The sequence below is a fragment of the Calliphora vicina genome, chromosome 3, assembly GCF_958450345.1.
Source record: "Calliphora vicina chromosome 3, idCalVici1.1, whole genome shotgun sequence".
NCBI lineage: Eukaryota > Metazoa > Arthropoda > Insecta > Diptera > Calliphoridae > Calliphora > Calliphora vicina.
Genome location: NC_088782.1, coordinates 1,046,211 through 1,063,345, shown reverse-complemented (window position 1 = coordinate 1,063,345; position 17,135 = coordinate 1,046,211). Strand labels below are relative to the sequence as shown.

General features: G+C 29.6%; 2 protein-coding genes across 4 annotated transcripts in view; one reads left to right on the top strand and one right to left on the bottom strand.

Moving 5' to 3' along the window:
• Positions 1–10,099, top strand: part of barc (RRM1_TatSF1_like and RRM2_TatSF1_like domain-containing protein barc) — a 45,920-nt gene extending 35,821 nt beyond the window's left edge. The window contains exons 2-7 of the mRNA XM_065506571.1: positions 123–1,401; positions 1,473–1,675; positions 8,991–9,157; positions 9,217–9,403; positions 9,478–9,614; positions 9,686–10,099. Of these exons, the coding sequence (XP_065362643.1) occupies positions 138–1,401; positions 1,473–1,675; positions 8,991–9,157; positions 9,217–9,403; positions 9,478–9,614; positions 9,686–9,950 (2,223 nt within the window). The 5' untranslated portion in view covers positions 123–137 and the 3' untranslated portion in view covers positions 9,951–10,099. The remainder of the gene's footprint in view (positions 1–122; positions 1,402–1,472; positions 1,676–8,990; positions 9,158–9,216; positions 9,404–9,477; positions 9,615–9,685) is intronic.
• The window catches only part of rgn (regeneration), a 183,298-nt gene continuing 172,454 nt past the window's right edge, over positions 6,292–17,135 (bottom strand). For all 3 annotated transcript variants that reach the window (XM_065506572.1, XM_065506574.1, XM_065506573.1), the window contains 6 exons: positions 14,650–14,934; positions 14,253–14,579; positions 14,066–14,177; positions 11,588–11,644; positions 10,640–10,810; positions 6,292–8,005 (listed from right to left, as the gene is read on the bottom strand). In XM_065506572.1, coding sequence (XP_065362644.1) covers positions 6,523–8,005; positions 10,640–10,810; positions 11,588–11,644; positions 14,066–14,177; positions 14,253–14,579; positions 14,650–14,683 — 2,184 coding nt within the window. In that variant the 5' untranslated portion in view covers positions 14,684–14,934 and the 3' untranslated portion in view covers positions 6,292–6,522. The remainder of the gene's footprint in view (positions 8,006–10,639; positions 10,811–11,587; positions 11,645–14,065; positions 14,178–14,252; positions 14,580–14,649; positions 14,935–17,135) is intronic.

The window sequence follows — 17,135 nt, the reverse complement described above, 5'->3', positions numbered from 1 at the left end:
CAATTCACCTTGAAGATTTGGCCAACTATTATGTTCAATTATATTCTTATCCAATGACTTTAAAATGGCAGACATATTTTTTTTACGAATTTAATTTTTACATTAGTTTACATCTTTTGCAGATATTGTTTTTAAAAATGAGTGAAAGCTCGGCGGAGGAGTTGAAAACCGTTGAACAGCCATCAATTAGCAATGATTCAAAATGTGAAAATGTAACAACAAACAAAGACAATCTGATTGTTATAAAAGATTCTACAAATCTCGCTAATACAGAAAAAGTAGAAATTGCTGATGAAAAACTCGAGGAGGTAGAAGACCAAGCTGAAAGCTTAGATGAAGTGAAACTCTTGGAAAATACTCTATGTTTAGACACCCAAATTGAACAGCTATCAGAAAAACAAACTTTAGATACTGCAACTGATGTAGAAACAGAAAATATTCCTGAAACCGAAAAGAGTAAAACCTCCTCCCACGAACAAGAATCTACCCTAAAACCAGAAATTTCCAACACAAACGAAGTGCAGACACAGGAAACAGCTTCACCTTTAGACACTCAAATTGAACAGCCACAAGAAAAGCCCAGTCCCTTAAATGAAACAAAGCCACCTTTAGATACAACAACTAATGTAAATGCAGAAGCTATTGCTGAAGCAAAAGACAGTGAAACCTCCTCCCATGAACAAAAATCAACAGCAAAACAAGAAATTTCCAGCACAAATCCATCAGCATTGAACGTTGATAGTAAAACGAAGGATGACGAGAGTAAAGAAAGTTCCAAGGATGAATATGCCGAGCATGTTACCTACACCGACGATGGCACAGCTATTTACACCGATCCAAAAACTAACTATCGTTATAAATGGTGTACCAAAGAAAACAACTGGATACCAAATGAATCAACCACTACCTCAACAAATCTATATGAAAATGAACACTACAAATGGTGCAGTGAAACCCAGAAATGGCTACCCAAACAGACGCAAGTAACCGAAACTGAGCATTACAAATGGGATGCCGAAAATAATCAATGGGTGGCTAAAGTCAAAGAAACCGTCAAGGCGGAGCAAACAAATCCCGCTGAAATTGTGTATGAGATTGATGAAGATGGTCAACGTACTTACGCCGACAAAGATGGTACGGTCTTCTTTTGGGATGCCGAAAGGAATGCCTGGTTTCCCAAAATCGATGATGATTTTATGGCTCGCTATCAAATGAGTTATGGTTTCATAGACAACACTAGTGAAAGTGAAAGAGAGAAAGAGAAACGTGACCTAGAAGCGGCTAAGCAAAAAGAAAAAGAATTGGCCCAAATGGTGGAGGAGGCAAAGGCGAATGAAGAAGCCTCAAAGGAGGATGCCAAACAAGGTGGTGTCAAACGTAAACAACCCCAAGAGCCACCTAGTAAGCCAAAATATTTAATTACAACTCATGAACATGTTCTAAAATCAATATTTAATTTACTTTATCTTTAGAATGGTTTGAAATAGATCCTGACCAAAATACTAAAGTCTATGTATCGAATTTACCTCTGGACATAACATTAGATGAATTTGCTGATATAATGGGTAAATGTGGCATGATCATGCGTGATCCTCAGACTCAGAAATACAAATTAAAATTGTACACCGAATCAGAAGGTCAAATTAAAGGCGATGGTTTATGTGATTACATTAAGGTTAGTTTGGAATTTTATTTATTACTGTTTGATTATTACTGTTGCTTTATCATTTATCATCGTCACATAAAATGCAAAACAACGTAACAACAACAACAACAACAACAACAAAAAAGACCAAAATCTAATGTCTGATAGATTATAATCAATAACTTATAAAATAATAAATAAAGCTAAAATTTGGAAATGTGTTTGTCATTCTATTTGATGCTTTTGCCCAATACTTTAAAAATCGTTAAAAAGTTACGTTAAGTTACGCATTTTATGTGACAGTTTGTACATAAATTAAGTATAATTTTGTTTAGTTGGTGTGGCTTCCTTTAAAATTGTTTAGTATTTTAGTTTTTAATTCTAAATACTATAATTAATTGATTTAAATGCAATAACACAAGATTTTGAACTTATCAAACTGACAAATTAACATAATATGTATGAATTTAAGCAATTTTAGATATTTTGGAATTTTCTTCATGAAAATCAATTTTTGGTGGAAATATGAATGAGCACAGATTTTCTTTATTTTCGCTCTAGGTCCTTTAGTTTATGAGTTATAAGCACTTTTAGATATTTTGGAATTTTCGTTATCAAAATCAATTTTTGATGGGAAATATGAGTGATCACAGATTTTCTTTATTTTCGCTCTAGGCCCTTTAGTTTACGAATTATAAGCACTTTTAGATATTTTGGAATTTTCGTTATCAAAATCAATTTTTTGTGGAAATATGAGTGATCACAGATTTTCTTTATTTTCGCTCTAGGTCCTTTAGTTTACGAGTTATAAGCACTTTTAGATATTTTGGAATTTTCGTTATAAAAATTAATTTTTGACTGGAAATATGAGTGATCACAGATTTTCTTTATTTTCGCTCTAGGTCCTTTAGTTTACGAATTATAAGCATTTTTAGATATTTTGGAATTTTTGTTATAAAAATCAAGTTTTAGTGTGAAATATAAGTGATCACAGATTTTCTTTATTTTCGCTCTAGCCCCTTTAGTTTACGAATTATAAGCAATTTAAGATATTTTGGAATTTTCGTTATAAAAATCAAGTTTTAGTGTGAAATATAAGTGATCACAGATTTTCTTTATTTTCGCTCTAGCCCCTTTAGTTTACGAATTATAAGCACTTTTAGATATTTTGGAATTTTCGTTATAAAAATCTATTTTTGGTGAAAATATGAGTGATCACAGATTTTCTTTATTTTCGCTCTAGGTCCTTTAGTTTACGAATTATAAGCAATTTTAGATATTTTGGAATTTTCGTTATAAAAATCAATTTTTGGTGGAAATATGAGTGATCACAGATTTTCTTTATTTTCGCTCTAGGTCCTTTAGTTTACGAATTATAAGCATTTTTAGATATTTTGGAATTTTTGTTATAAAAATCAAGTTTTAGTGTGAAATATAAGTGATCACAGATTTTCTTTATTTTCGCTCTAGCCCCTTTAGTTTACGAATTATAAGCACTTTTAGATATTTTGGAATTTTCGTTATAAAAATCTATTTTTGGTGAAAATATGAGTGATCACAGATTTTCTTTATTTTCGCTCTAGGTCCTTTAGTTTACGAATTATAAGCAATTTTAGATATTTTGGAATTTTCGTTATCAAAATCAATTTTTGGTGGAAATATGAGTGATCACAGATTTTCTTTATTTTCGCTCTAGGTCCTTTAGTTTACGAATTATAAGCACTTTTAGATATTTTGGAATTTTCGTTATAAAAATCTATTTTTGGTGAAAATATGAGTGATCACAGATTTTCTTTATTTTCGCTCTAGGTCCTTTAGTTTACGAATTATAAGCAATTTTAGATATTTTGGAATTTTCGTTATCAAAATCAATTTTTGGTGGAAATATGAGTGATCACAGATTTTCTTTATTTTCGCTCTAGGCCCTTTAGTTTACGAATTATAAGCACTTTTAGATATTTTGGAATTTTCGTTATAAAAATCAATTTTTGGTGGGAAATATAAGTGATCACAGATTTTCTTTATTTTCGCTCTAGGTCCTTTAGTTTACGAGTTATAAGCACTTTTAGATATTTTGGAATTTTCGTTATAAAAATCAATTTTTGGTGGGAAATATAAGTGATCACAGATTTTCTTTATTTTCGCTCTAGGTCCTTTAGTTTACGAGTTATAAGCACTTTTAGATATTTTGGAATTTTCGTTATAAAAATTAATTTTTGACTGGAAATATGAGTGATCACAGATTTTCTTTATTTTCGCTCTAGGCCCTTTAGTTTACGAATTATAAGCAATTTTAGATATTTTGGAATTTTCGTTATAAAAATCAATTTTTGGTGGAAATATGAGTGATCACAGATTTTCTTTATTTTCGCTCTAGGCCCTTTAGTTTACGAATTATAAGCACTTTTAGATATTTTGGAATTTTCGTTATAAAAATCAAGTTTTGGTGAAAATATGAGTGATCACAGATTTTCTTTATTTTCGCTCTAGGTCCTTTAGTTTACGAGTTATAAGCACTTTTAGATATTTTGGAATTTTCGTTATAAAAATTAATTTTTGACTGGAAATATGAGTGATCACAGATTTTCTTTATTTTCGCTCTGGGCCCTTTAGTTTACGAATTATAAGCAATTTAAGATATTTTGGAATTTTCTTCATGAAAATTTAGTTTACGAGTTATAAGCACTTTTAGATATTTTGGAATTTTCGTTATCAAAATCAATTTTTGGTGGGAAATATGAGTGATCACAGATTTTCTTTATTTTTAGGTCTTTTAGTTTACGAATGATAAGCAATTTAAGATATTTTCGAATTTTCGTTATAAAAATCAATTTTTGGTGAAAATATGAGTGATCACAGATTTTCTTTATTTTCACTTTAGGCGCTTTAGTTTACGAATTATAAGCAATTTTAGATATTTTGGAATTTTCGTTATAAAAATCAATTTTTGGTGGAAATATGAGTGATCACAGATTTTCTTTATTTTCGCTCTAGCCCCTTTAGTTTACGAATTATAAGCAATTTAAGATATTTTGGAATTTTCGTTATAAAAATCAAGTTTTAGTGTGAAATATAAGTGATCACAGATTTTCTTTATTTTCGCTCTAGGCCCTTTAGTTTACGAATATTTTGGTGGGAAATATGAGTGATCACAGATTTTCTTTATTTTATAATTCGTAAACTAGGTCCTTTAGTTTACGAATTATAAGCAATTTTAGATATTTTGGAATTTTTATTATAAAAATCAATTTTTTGTGGAAATATGAATGATCAGAGATTTTCTTTATTTTCGCTCTGGGCCCTTTAGTTTACGAATTATAAGCAATTTTAGATATTTTGTAATTTTTTTTATAACATCCTTTAACATTTTATATTTTAGAAAGGTTTAGTGAAAAGGAATGTGATAATTTTTAAATTGTGGTTCTAGATGATCTCAGCATAATGCATTAAAAATAAAACAACTTTCGAAACATATAGTTTTTTTTTTTTTGCTTTTATTTATATTTTTTTTGTTACTTAACTGTATATAGTACTTAAAAAGTAGATTTATTTTGACTATTTCGATATTAATTTAAAGTTAGTGTAGATTTCTGTTTTTGTTGTTTATTATTTTCTTCTTTCTTGTATAGGTTTTTGCTTTATATTTATGTATATTTAAAAAATATTTATTTATTTAATATTATTTTTTAATACATACAATAAAAATTTCGTAGATTTTTCTTAAAAAAAGGCCAAAAATATATTGTATTTTAGAATAATAATAAAAAATAACTTACATTTTGAGGTAATAAAAGAATTCAACTCACATATTTAAAATATTTAAAGCTTAAAGTGTAACAGTAACTTGGTTTTTTTCTCATTTTATTTTAATTAAACAATAAAAAATACAAATACGAAAAACAGGCGGACGACATCTACATGACGGTGGCGTCAATTACAAATTACAAACAAAAGAAATTAAGTAGATAATAATAAAAAATAAATGGGAATTTAGTTTTTAAGAATTATTCCTTTGTTTGTTTTTGAATTTTGTTTGTGCAAATATGTATTATTTTATACTTATTTTTTAAAAATATGTTTTATATATGGCTACTTTAGAGTTTTTTCTCAAGAGGCGCTTTAAAAAAAACTTAAGTGTTAGTTAGAGGTTTAAATATTCGTTTTATTTAATAATTTTGATACTGCAGTTGTATTTGAATTCTTTAAGTATTTTGCATTTGTTGTTTGTTGGTTTAGGAAATTGTGCATTTTCGTCTATTTTTTTTTTTTATTTATTTTTGTTAATAATAAAAAAGGATATGTTTATTTACAGTTCATGTGTGTTTTGTAAAATATTTGAGATATTTTTACACATTATTTTGGCATTTGGTTTTTGATTGTTTCCTCTGTAAATTGGTTTTCAGTTAAAACGAATAATTTGTTTTCAATTGTTTAATATGTTTAATATGTTTTAATGTTTTATTTAATTTAGTTTATTATCAAAAATGCTAAGTGCTAAAATGTTCCATATTTTCATTTGTTGTTGTTGTTGTTGTTTTGGGAGTGTTAATACTAGTGCACTTAAGAAAAGAATTCTTTAGAAAATTTCTTAAAAATTTTAAACAATGAGTATATAATTTTGCTTTTTAATGCCTCTTTAAAAGACGTTTGTGTTTTTAATTTTTCTTTATAAATTAATAAATTATTTGTTTTTAAAGCTCTCTTAAATGTGGCTTAATCAAGAGAGTAAACAAATGTATAAATTTGCTTTTAAAATTGCTCTTCTTTACTGCTGTGGTGGCAGCTGGTTCAGCTGCTGCTGCTTTTGGTGTAAGCGAGAGAGTTTAAAATTAGAGAGAGATAGTATGAACGGAAGGATTAGTAAGTTCTTTATTAAGTTAGGCTTCGTTATTCGTACTTTCAGCTTGTTGTTGTCTTAACAATTTTTCCCTTTTCCTTTGTTTGCGTTTTTCCAAAAATTCTAAACGCAACTCTGGTGGTAGGGAGGCCAATCTGTTTTTAAGATTCGTTGATAAATTTTCTTTGTTTTGGAGCTTTCTGGATTCTTCAATCAGTTTAGCTTGTCTCAATTTATCCTGTCGCTCGCGTTCTTCTTGTTCTTCGGCACGTTTTCGTTCATCCTCTTTGGCACGTGCTTCTTCCTCGGCTTTTCTGATTTCAGCCTCGTGCTGCAATTTAGCCTGGCGTTCGGATTCTTCCAATTCTTCCTTAATGTGTGCCTCTTCCTCTTCGATACGTTTTTGTTCGGCTTCCAGGCGAGCTATTTCTTCTTCGCGTTTACGTTGTATTTCGGCTCGTTTTCTTTGCTCTTCTCTTAGACGTGTTAATTCTTTTTCCTCGGCTATTCTTTCCTCTTCCAAACGTTTCAATCTCAAACGTTCTTCTTCCTCGTCCAATTGTTTCTTGAGATCGGCTTGTCTTTGTTTTTCCTCTTCCTCTAAACGCCTGCGATTTTCTTCATCTTGTAAACGTTTACGTTCCTGCTCCTCGGCCAATTGTCTAGCTCTTTCGTTTTCGGCCTGCTTTAATTTCTCTTCGTATTCTTTGCGTTTTCTTTCCTCTAGTACTTTACGTTCCTCTTTTAATCGTTGTTCTTCTTCGTGTTGTCGTTCTCTATCAAGCCTTTGTATTTCCTCCTTTCTGGCTCTTTCCTGTTCTTCCTTTTCTTTAAGATTTTGCAAGTAGGCCTGTCTTCTGCGCTCTTCTTCTTGGTCTTCCAGATGTTTTCTTTCCTCGGTTTCTTTCTGGCGACGTAAATTCTCGATTTCTTGTCTATGTATGTCCTGTCTCTCCTGCTGACGTCGTCTCTCTATTGCTTGATCACTTTCTTTTAGGCGCAATTCTTCCAATTCCTTTTCTTGGGCGCGTTTTCTTAGCTTCTCTTCCTTAATTTTGCGTCTCTGCTGTTCTCTTTCTAAACGCAGTTTCGCATTACGTTCATCTTTTTCACGTCGCATCTTCTCTTGCCTTTCCTTTTTGCGTTGTAAACGTTTTAGTTCCTTCTCTCTTTGTCTTTGCAATTTACGATCTTGCATGGTGCGTTTATGGGACTTTCTTTCGCCATTATCTGGCACAGGAGTGATGACATCCCTAGGTGCTGCTATTTCATTATCATTGTTGTTGGTCGATGAGGCGGGCACAAAAGTGGAGGCACGGAATCGAGGATGTGCTGTAGGATTGTACTGTTGTTGAATGTCGTTGGGATGGGCGCTGGGTTGGGGTTGATAGTTGACATCGTTTTCATGTGGTAGACTGGCCGATGTGGGACGGGGACGACGACGTCCATTTTGACGGTTTCTTGGTCTTGTGGGCACTACCATTTCTTCATTACTGCCTTCGGCTATGACACGACGGTTGTATCTAAAACAAAAGGAAAGACGGAATGTAAGAATTAAAAAGAACAATTAAATGGAAAAATAAGAATGAAAGGACTTGCAAGTGTGGGAGTAAATACAACAAAGGGAGGGTCCAGGGTAACTTAAAGATCGCCTTTCATTTGAAAGGAATTAAAAAGAAACGAAATCGATTAAAGTGCCAGAAATATGTAAGATATGGAATAAAGAAAATGTATAGCAAAGAAAATAACAAACATAGATAACAGATTATAATTTCAGAAACTCCAACAAGAATCAAAAGGAGTTATGGGGTATTTTTTTTTGTAATATAAATTGAATTGGATTTAGACAAATAGTATATGTATGTATTTATTTATGAAAAATATCAACAAAAAAAGTTTAGATTAGAAAATTAGCTATGGCTATTGCCAAATGGCTGCTCTTAAAATGAAACATAAAATATGAGAGAGCATGAAAATTTACCTTAAAGTGAGTGCAAAAATGGTATGCCTAAAGCAAAGAGAGTGACTCGAAATGAGATGTTTTTATTTTCGCGCAAAATAGAAATGAAAGAATAAATGAATGAAATTCTGAGTAAAACAATTAAGCATTTAAAGATTTTGTTCGAAAATGAAGTTAAGAGTAATAAATATTTAAGACAAGAGAGAGAAATAACGGGTCGGCCAAAGCTAGTGTTTGTTAACCTACTACAAAAGTAGAGAGTAGAGTTAGTTGAAAACTAAATCAGTTGTAAAATGTGTTCTCAAGTTATTGTTACAGTTAAAAATTAAAAGATAACTAAATGTGTGTAAATACTGAGTGAATGTGTAAATAGTGCATTTAACTAAAACTAATCAAACATTTACCAAATTAACACTTTCAGCAACATTTTTCTGTTCAATATGCCTGCATTATTAATCTTATTTTCTTTTTTTTTTTTTTGCTTTTTTGGTGCACGTTTGTGTTTTAATTTGAAAATAAAACATTTAATTGAAAAACTTATTTTTAAGGTCGAATCAGTTGACTTGGCTTTGAATATTCTAGACGAGTACGATCTTAGGGGCAATAAGCTACGAGTGCAAAGAGCCCAATTTCAAATGAGAGGCGAATACAATCCGGCTCTAAAACCCAAACGAAAAAAGAAGGACAAAGAGAAACTGGCTAAAATCAAGGAAAAGTAAGTACAGTGCGTTGTCTTAATGTCTTGGAAACTCTGATAAACTCGAATATTTACAGACTTTTTGATTGGCGTCCGGAAAAAATGCGCGGCGAAAGATCTAAACATGAAAAAACAGTCATCATCAAAAACCTCTTCCATCCTGAACTATTCGAAAAAGAAGTGCAATTGATACTGGATTATCAAAATGATTTGAGAGAGGAGTGCAGCAAATGTGGCACAGTTCGAAAAGTTGTAATCTACGATGTGAGTATAATAGAATTTATTTTGTAATTTATATTAAATATAAATGCTGACATATTGGTTCTGCCCCCTTATAGCGCCATTCGGAGGGTGTAGCTCAAATTAATATGTCTTCGCCAGAGGAAGCCGATTTGGTGATACAAATGATGCAAGGTCGGTTTTTTGGCAAACGTCAACTAACCGCCGAACATTGGGATGGCAAAACAAAATACAAGTATGTTCAAGTTTCAAATTATTTTCCAACAATTGTTTTGGTATTCTGTTAATTTTTATTTATGTTTGCAGATCCGAAGAAACCGAAGAGGAAATTCAGAAACGTTTAAACAAATGGGATCAATATTTAGAAACAGAAGAAAATAAAAAATCTAATTTGCAGCAGGAAGAAACCGAAATAGAAAAAACTATTAATTTTGAACCACAAGATATTACAAGGCAGCCTCTTGCGGATACTCTAAAAGATAAAGAATTGCTGGAAGAAGCTGGAAATGAAAATGTTGATGAGACACAAATTGATGAAGAAGGCACTGTTGAGACTTCAACGAATATCTAAACGGACTTTTAAAGTTGAATAACCTGTGGACAGGTTTATGGAGAAACATAAAGTTTGAATTTAAATAAACATTAAGAAATTCTCTTAACAAATTGTGGTTTTATTAAAGAAATACAAAACAAAACAGAACTTAAAATTAATTAATTAAATTTGAGCTAAATTCACTAAAATCTTGATTCGGAATTAATAAATGTCAGCCGTTCATTCCATAAATCCATTCATAACCTCGGGGTTTTTGAAACATATTTTCACGCTTTTATTGGCAAATATTTACTCAAAAAAGCGTAACCACTTTTTTAGCCCAACATTTGTTTGACATTTTCTTTAGTCTTACAAGTGTTTTGTAAGATCAAACAGCAGCAAAATAAAATAAAACTAAATATTTGTTTTGAATTGTCCTTAGTAAAAGGAGTTTTTGACAATAAATAAAAGAATTAAACAAAATATATTTTATTTAGCGATTACGTCATTTTCGTCTAATATTTGCCATGTGTGACCCTACATTTAGCAATTTTGGTATTTAAACATGGAACATTTACGAAAATCCTTCACCCCATGAAATTTAACGTTGTTATGATAAATGGTATTCAGAAAATTTAGTGGACAACTTTTTTTTATTATGAAAACAAAAAAAAAAATCTTAAAACAAAAATTTACATGATCGTTTTTATTGTCTTCATAACACTTACCTTCCTTTTCCTCTGTGATCGATGACTTCCAAAATCACTTCATTAGCGTATTGATTGGGATAGGTGGCATTCCAACGATGATAGACCTTATGACGATTATTTTCACTAACCTTAGGCATTTTGTGTTGGCATATAAAACGATGTTTATCCACGCAAGTACGTGACGACCATCTTAATTGTTTAAAAATAATGGGGGAAAGAGCAAAAAAATAATAATAAAATTAGTGATTAATTGCATTGACTTGTTTTCATTTGAATTTACAATTGTTATATCAAGATTTGCAGTAAATGCAAATACGTATGATGATTATAAAATAATTGAATTTTTTTTTTAATAATTTTCATGTAAGAAACTAAATTATTACATTAACATGTAATATCTGTCTCGTTAAACTTTCCATTTATATGTATATGTAAATAATTAATAAAAATTTGTTGTGTATTTTGTATTTTTTACGCTGTCAATTAATACGTACACCTTAATTTTACTATAAATTGTTATCAGTTGACATTATCACGTACGAAATATTTGCTTAATATGCGAAATTTTTATTAATATTTATTATTATTATTATTGTTTTTCCAAATTATTTATTATGGATGCCATGGTTTAACGATTGCACATAAATATTTTCTAGGTTACTCAACGTATTTAAATTTTGCAAAATAGTTTCTATTAATGATTAAATATGCGAGTATAAAACAATAGTGTATTATTTTTTTGTCATTTCGAAATAATTGAGTTTAAAATTTTTGTGTTAGTAGACATCTAGAACAAAAGTAATATTTCAATTGATCTTTTAACCCACTTTGTGGAAGTAGAATTTCACCAAACTTTGACCACATATAGAATCAGTTATGTAGATTCTTATTATGCAATATATGCTTATACACTATTGTCTGGTATTCTGGTAGTCTGTTATTAGTTTTTAAAATAAATTTATTTACCTGTATTTTAGTTGAGGATCATATACGGCACATTGATTATCCATATTTGTATTTTTTCTGTAAAGAAAATAAATATATATTTTTTTATTTTATTAACCCCCATTAACACGAAGTCTGGTTATGCCTTAACTAATAGTTATATTGTCGGTTAAAATTATTTTTGTATGAAAACTGTCAGTATAACTATTAGTTAAAACATAACCAGACTTCGTGTTACTGGGGGTAAGAGTTATCAAATATTGGTATATGTAGGTAAAATTATCGAAAGAATTAATTCTTAATTCTACATATTTTCGAAATCGATATTAATTTTATCTCTTAGCCATTCTGTTAATGAATTCATTTTGAATTAATTCATAGACTTAATTCCTTTGTAATTCAAATGTATTGAATTTGTTTCTTTTAGAATTCATTCTTTACAGAATTAATTCCATATTGAATCACTAAAATTTTCTTGAATTCAAATTCATTATAAAATAGCTTTAAAATGTATTGAATGATTAAATTTTTCTTCAATTCAATTCTATTAAAAGCATAACTGAATGAAGATATTTTAATTAAATTTTTATTAGATTTGAATTCAATTTTTATTAAAAATTTAATCATTCAAAGCTTGAATTCATTCATGAATGAATTATATGTGAATAAAAGCCTTTGAATCAAGCTAAAAAATTTAGATGTTGGGAATGTCTTTTTAATTCCGAATTAAGAAATTAGTGAATTAAGCTCAAAATGAATTAATTAATTAATTCGAAGCTCTGATGTAGGTTTAATTTTTAAAAATTTATAAACTAATTTATTCAGAAAATTTGATAAATATCGGAAAATATTAATCTTTTCAGTTTAAAGTTCAATTTTTAATCTGTTTTAGATTTTTCATAATGACATATTGAATATATACAGGCCTGTCACACATTTTGTTCGGAATGGTTTCAATTCCGTAGTTTTTATTCCAATCGATTTCGTTATAGGTTCTTCAGATTACGTGTAATTTATTAATTCCAAAAATATTTCATAATTCTGTATTTCTGATTTTAATTTCACAGCGTTTTTCATATTAATCAAATGTGCATAATGTGTACATAAATTGATTAAAAATTTTAAGAAAATCAAATAATTACAATCAACTATCAATTCCACTTTGAAAACTGAAAGAGGTTTCATTCCGAAAGAATTTTTCATTTTACTTTTTCTGAAGAAGCAAAATACGGAATTAATTCCACTTTCGATCGCAATGGAATTCTGTGACAGGCCTGATAGTCTTAATTATTGTATTGTATATTTTGGGTCAAATAATTCAGTATGTTACACTTGACGAAATGTCTAGTAGTTTCTAAAGGGTATGATAGATACGAATTTGCTATGATCTTTTCCCATATTTCTGCCAATATGGATATCGAGCCAAAAGAACTGATCATCTTTTGAGGCCAAAAACGAATCAAGCCAATACCGGATACTCTGTTTTGTATCCCTAAAGAGATACAGAACTACAAATAGTAGTCGGACGGGGCACAGCTATTGCAATATGTGGCCGAGCGTTGACAATGCTCTCTTCAAACGAATCATTTGTGTTCAGTACAGGTTCCCTGTCATGATCTGTCAGCTCATAATAGATAGGACCCTTTTGCTCCCACCAAATACAGAGAATTACCTTAGCGCCATTGATATTTAGCTTTGGTGTCGATTCGGCTGGTTGGCTGTGCTTCACATACGATTTCTTACGCTTCGGGTTATCGTAATGAATCCATTTTTCATTGCAAGTAATGATTCGGTGCAAAAATGATTTTCATTTATAGCCTTCAACCATCATTTCAAACATGCAAAATTGTCTTTCAAGTTCTCTCGGTTTCAATTTATATTTCCCTGCTTTTGTATGAAATCGGCTGCTCGAAAACGTTTTGAAATTGCTGCTTTATTTGCTCCCAATGATATTGCAAGCTTTTGTTGAGTTTGAAAACAACCTTCATAGAGTACTTTTTGTATCTTTCACCCCAATAAGTACAAACACTTAAGTGGTACTTTTTGGAAATTTGAATCAATACGGTTACAAATTTTTTAATTTTTCGGTACTATTTCAGTAAAATAGTTTGTAAATACATATACATAGGTACATACATATTTATATGAATATTTTGTATGAGCTTCTAATAAGATATTAAAGTTTGTCGAGTAAAAAAGTACCATAAAAGGCTAAAACGAGAAAACTTATTTCTTTTAAAAAAAATTGAATCCTTCAGACACTCACAAATGTAATGAAGAGATAGATATGAACACATTTGTGTGAACAGTTTGGTACTTTTCCTCATCAAATGAACGCAAGGGGATACTGACTAACATAAAAGTTAAAGGGTATACTTCTGAATGAAGTGAGATTCTGGAAAGTTAGTACATAATAGTTCTTTTTTTTCATTCTAATGCCACCCATTAAGTACTTTTAGATTTTTTTTATAAATTATTGAACATTTCCCTATTACTTACTCGTAATATTTTTTACTAAAAGCATTATAAGTCAAATTGCGTCCACTGATACTCCACTGCCAAATATTGTTCATATAATCGTAGGTGGCACCAATCCAAATGGGATCTTTATCTGAAATACAAAAAATGTTTAACAAATTCATTAAATTGCCTATATTTGCCACAAACAAAATAAAACAAAACATACCTCCCGATTCCGCATCATATTTTAGTAAAAATTCCCTTAACTTTCGATCTGAATACTTTTCCGGTTCCGCTAGACGGGCATTTTTGTCTTTGCAAAAGAAGTGAGCCTCCAGCCAGCTGCTGTGCTGCTGAGGATACGTAAAACATTCTTGGCCAATGCGTTGGAAATTGGGCGGACACATGGCATACATGCGGCGTTGACGTGGTCTGTTATCGCTTTGAGATTGGGCCATGGCACCGCCCGCTGCATGTGAGGGTGATAAATTTTCGAAATTAACGCCTGCAGAGGCGCTGGAAGAATGATATTGACCGCATGCTAAGTGAAGAACTAAAGTAAACAAAATTAGAGTAATATTTTAAAGGCAAAGAGGGAGGTAATTTGTTAAAATTCTGCTTACCTAAAGCTAAGAATAGAAATATTAAGAACTTCATATTGCTTTTGTTTTATTTGTTCTTTTTTTTTTGTTTAATTATATAATATTTTTTGTTGTGGGTTCTGCTGATTACTATTTTTTTTTCCTTAGAAATAGTTTATTCAGTTTTCTTGTGATTCCTTGTTGGGTTTGTTGTTTCAATTTAACAATAATATAAATTTGATTGATGTGTGCTGTCTAAATTGAATATTTGTTGCATGATCACTTTGAAAAGACCACCGCAAAGAAATTAATGTTCCTTGGAAACAACTGAAAATAGAAAAAAAAATAAAAAAAAAATTTAAATTGGTTTGAAATACATTTATTTATTGCTGTAGATATATATTATTAATTGCGAAACCTTTAAAGTATTATAAACTTAATTTTAATTTTGACTGCATTTAATTTTGATGAATATCTGAGAGACTGAGAATCCACAATGGTAGAATTTACGATACATTTGTTTTCTAATTGTACTTTTCTAATAACGTATGTATATAGACAAATTAAATTCAATTATTTTTGGCATCGATTAAAAGTTGGTTCACTTGACATGAAATCCCCCATATATAAAACTGGACTACAGTTACATACATAAGATTTGACATTGTCAAAACATTGCTACTTGTTTAATTTAATTTTTGTTTAATTTCATTAAATTAAACCAAAGTCCTGTGTTTCTTCTTTCACTTATAAAAATAACATGATTTTTTATTGCTTAAACAATTTTTTGCCTCAAGTTTTATTTATTTTCTAAATAAAAAGCATGCAATTAAAATGTCATTTGGCTCATAAACCCTGATGCTCAAAAACTGTTATAAAATTATTTTAAATTTATTATTTATTTTTGAGGCACAATTCTAATGATCATCCCAAATTCTAGGAAATAATCAGCTTTGTTTTCAAAAGCCATCAATCTCGGGGATAAAAAAAGAAGTGAGTTTTTGTTTAATGTTTTTTTTTTAGGAGGAATTTATTTAAATATTCTTTTGAGCAACCTTCAAATGAATTGATTTAATTTTGTTGGGGTTTATTTTACGTTAATTTAAAAACAAAAGCCCCCAAATAACTAATAAATTTAGATATAAAAAAAGCTTTTTTCGCTTTGTTTAAATTAGAGCAACTTTTATTAATGTGGTTTCTAAGAAGCCTTCTTACTTAGGTTTCTATTAAGAAACAAATATAATTCTAATCTTATTAATGGCCAACAAACCACCATAAATCTAAAGCTCAGTCATAACTGAAGGCATTCTTAGTCTAAAAACTTAGATTTAAAGCAACAAAATTAAAAAACAAACGTCTTTAAGTCACAAAAATAATCTTAGTAGACACGAAAATTAACATTTGAAGTCATCTTATCATCATCATCATCATCAGCGTGTTGCATATTCAAGGTTATATTAAATGTTTCAATGTTGCTGGCTGCCTGCCTGCGTGCTGCGCGTTTAAATATGAAATATAATTGTAATGGTATTTCAAAAATACTCCCTTTTAAAGTACCTACATACGAGGTTTTACAAACCTAACCGAATAGGTTTCTTTTGATTAATGATTAGTTTTTATTTTCATTTTTTTATGTTAAAAACTATTGTACAAATATGTTTAAATAGGTGATTTTTTTGTTCTTATAGTTTTTTTTTTGCTTTATAAACAAAACAAATTGTTTAAACTTTTGTTTTCATTTTATTTTCAATTGGTCGTTGAACTCACTTCACTCAATTTGTTTTGTGTGTTAATTAAAAAGCAAAAGTTTAAATAATTTTTTGTTTGTAATTGTTAAGAAGAAGAGAAAAAAACGTGTTTCTCTGACGTTAATAACAAATAAAAGTAAAAAAATTAATTAGTTTTAATCAAAACAAATTAAGAAGAAAAGAAAAAAAAAAAACAGTTTTCAAAGTAGTGGTACTTGTAGACAAATTCAGTTTCTTACAAATTATAGTTTCTTGTAAACAAGTTCTGCAAGAAACTATAAAAAATATATTGGGTATTTAAAGAAAACAAATACGGAATGTAATTAATTGTTATCTAAAGAATCATACACATATTGGAAATAGGCAGTTTTTTACGCATTCCTGCCAATTTTTATGTAATGTTGTCTTTGTATTAATCAAAAACATTAAAAAATTCTATAAGAAATTTCTTTTTTGATATAAAGCTTAAAGCCTTTTTGATAACAAACTTCAAGCTTGCTACTAAAATGTGTAAAAAGTTGAATACTAAATAACTAAAAAGTTTTGCATTCTTCGAAAGTCTAACAAATGCACTTGATAGAAATGAGCTTTTAACTCTTTAGCTTTTACTTAAACAGCTTTATGCTTTTTGATAAGCGTACTTTTAATCTTAAGTATAGTAATGAAAAAAAAAAGTTTCAAGAAAATTTAATCCTAGAGGGAAGTGAACCAACACAGTATAGGGGCCGAATTACCGCATCCTTGATCGAGTAAAATTTTTTAAAATTTTGGTATTTGTGG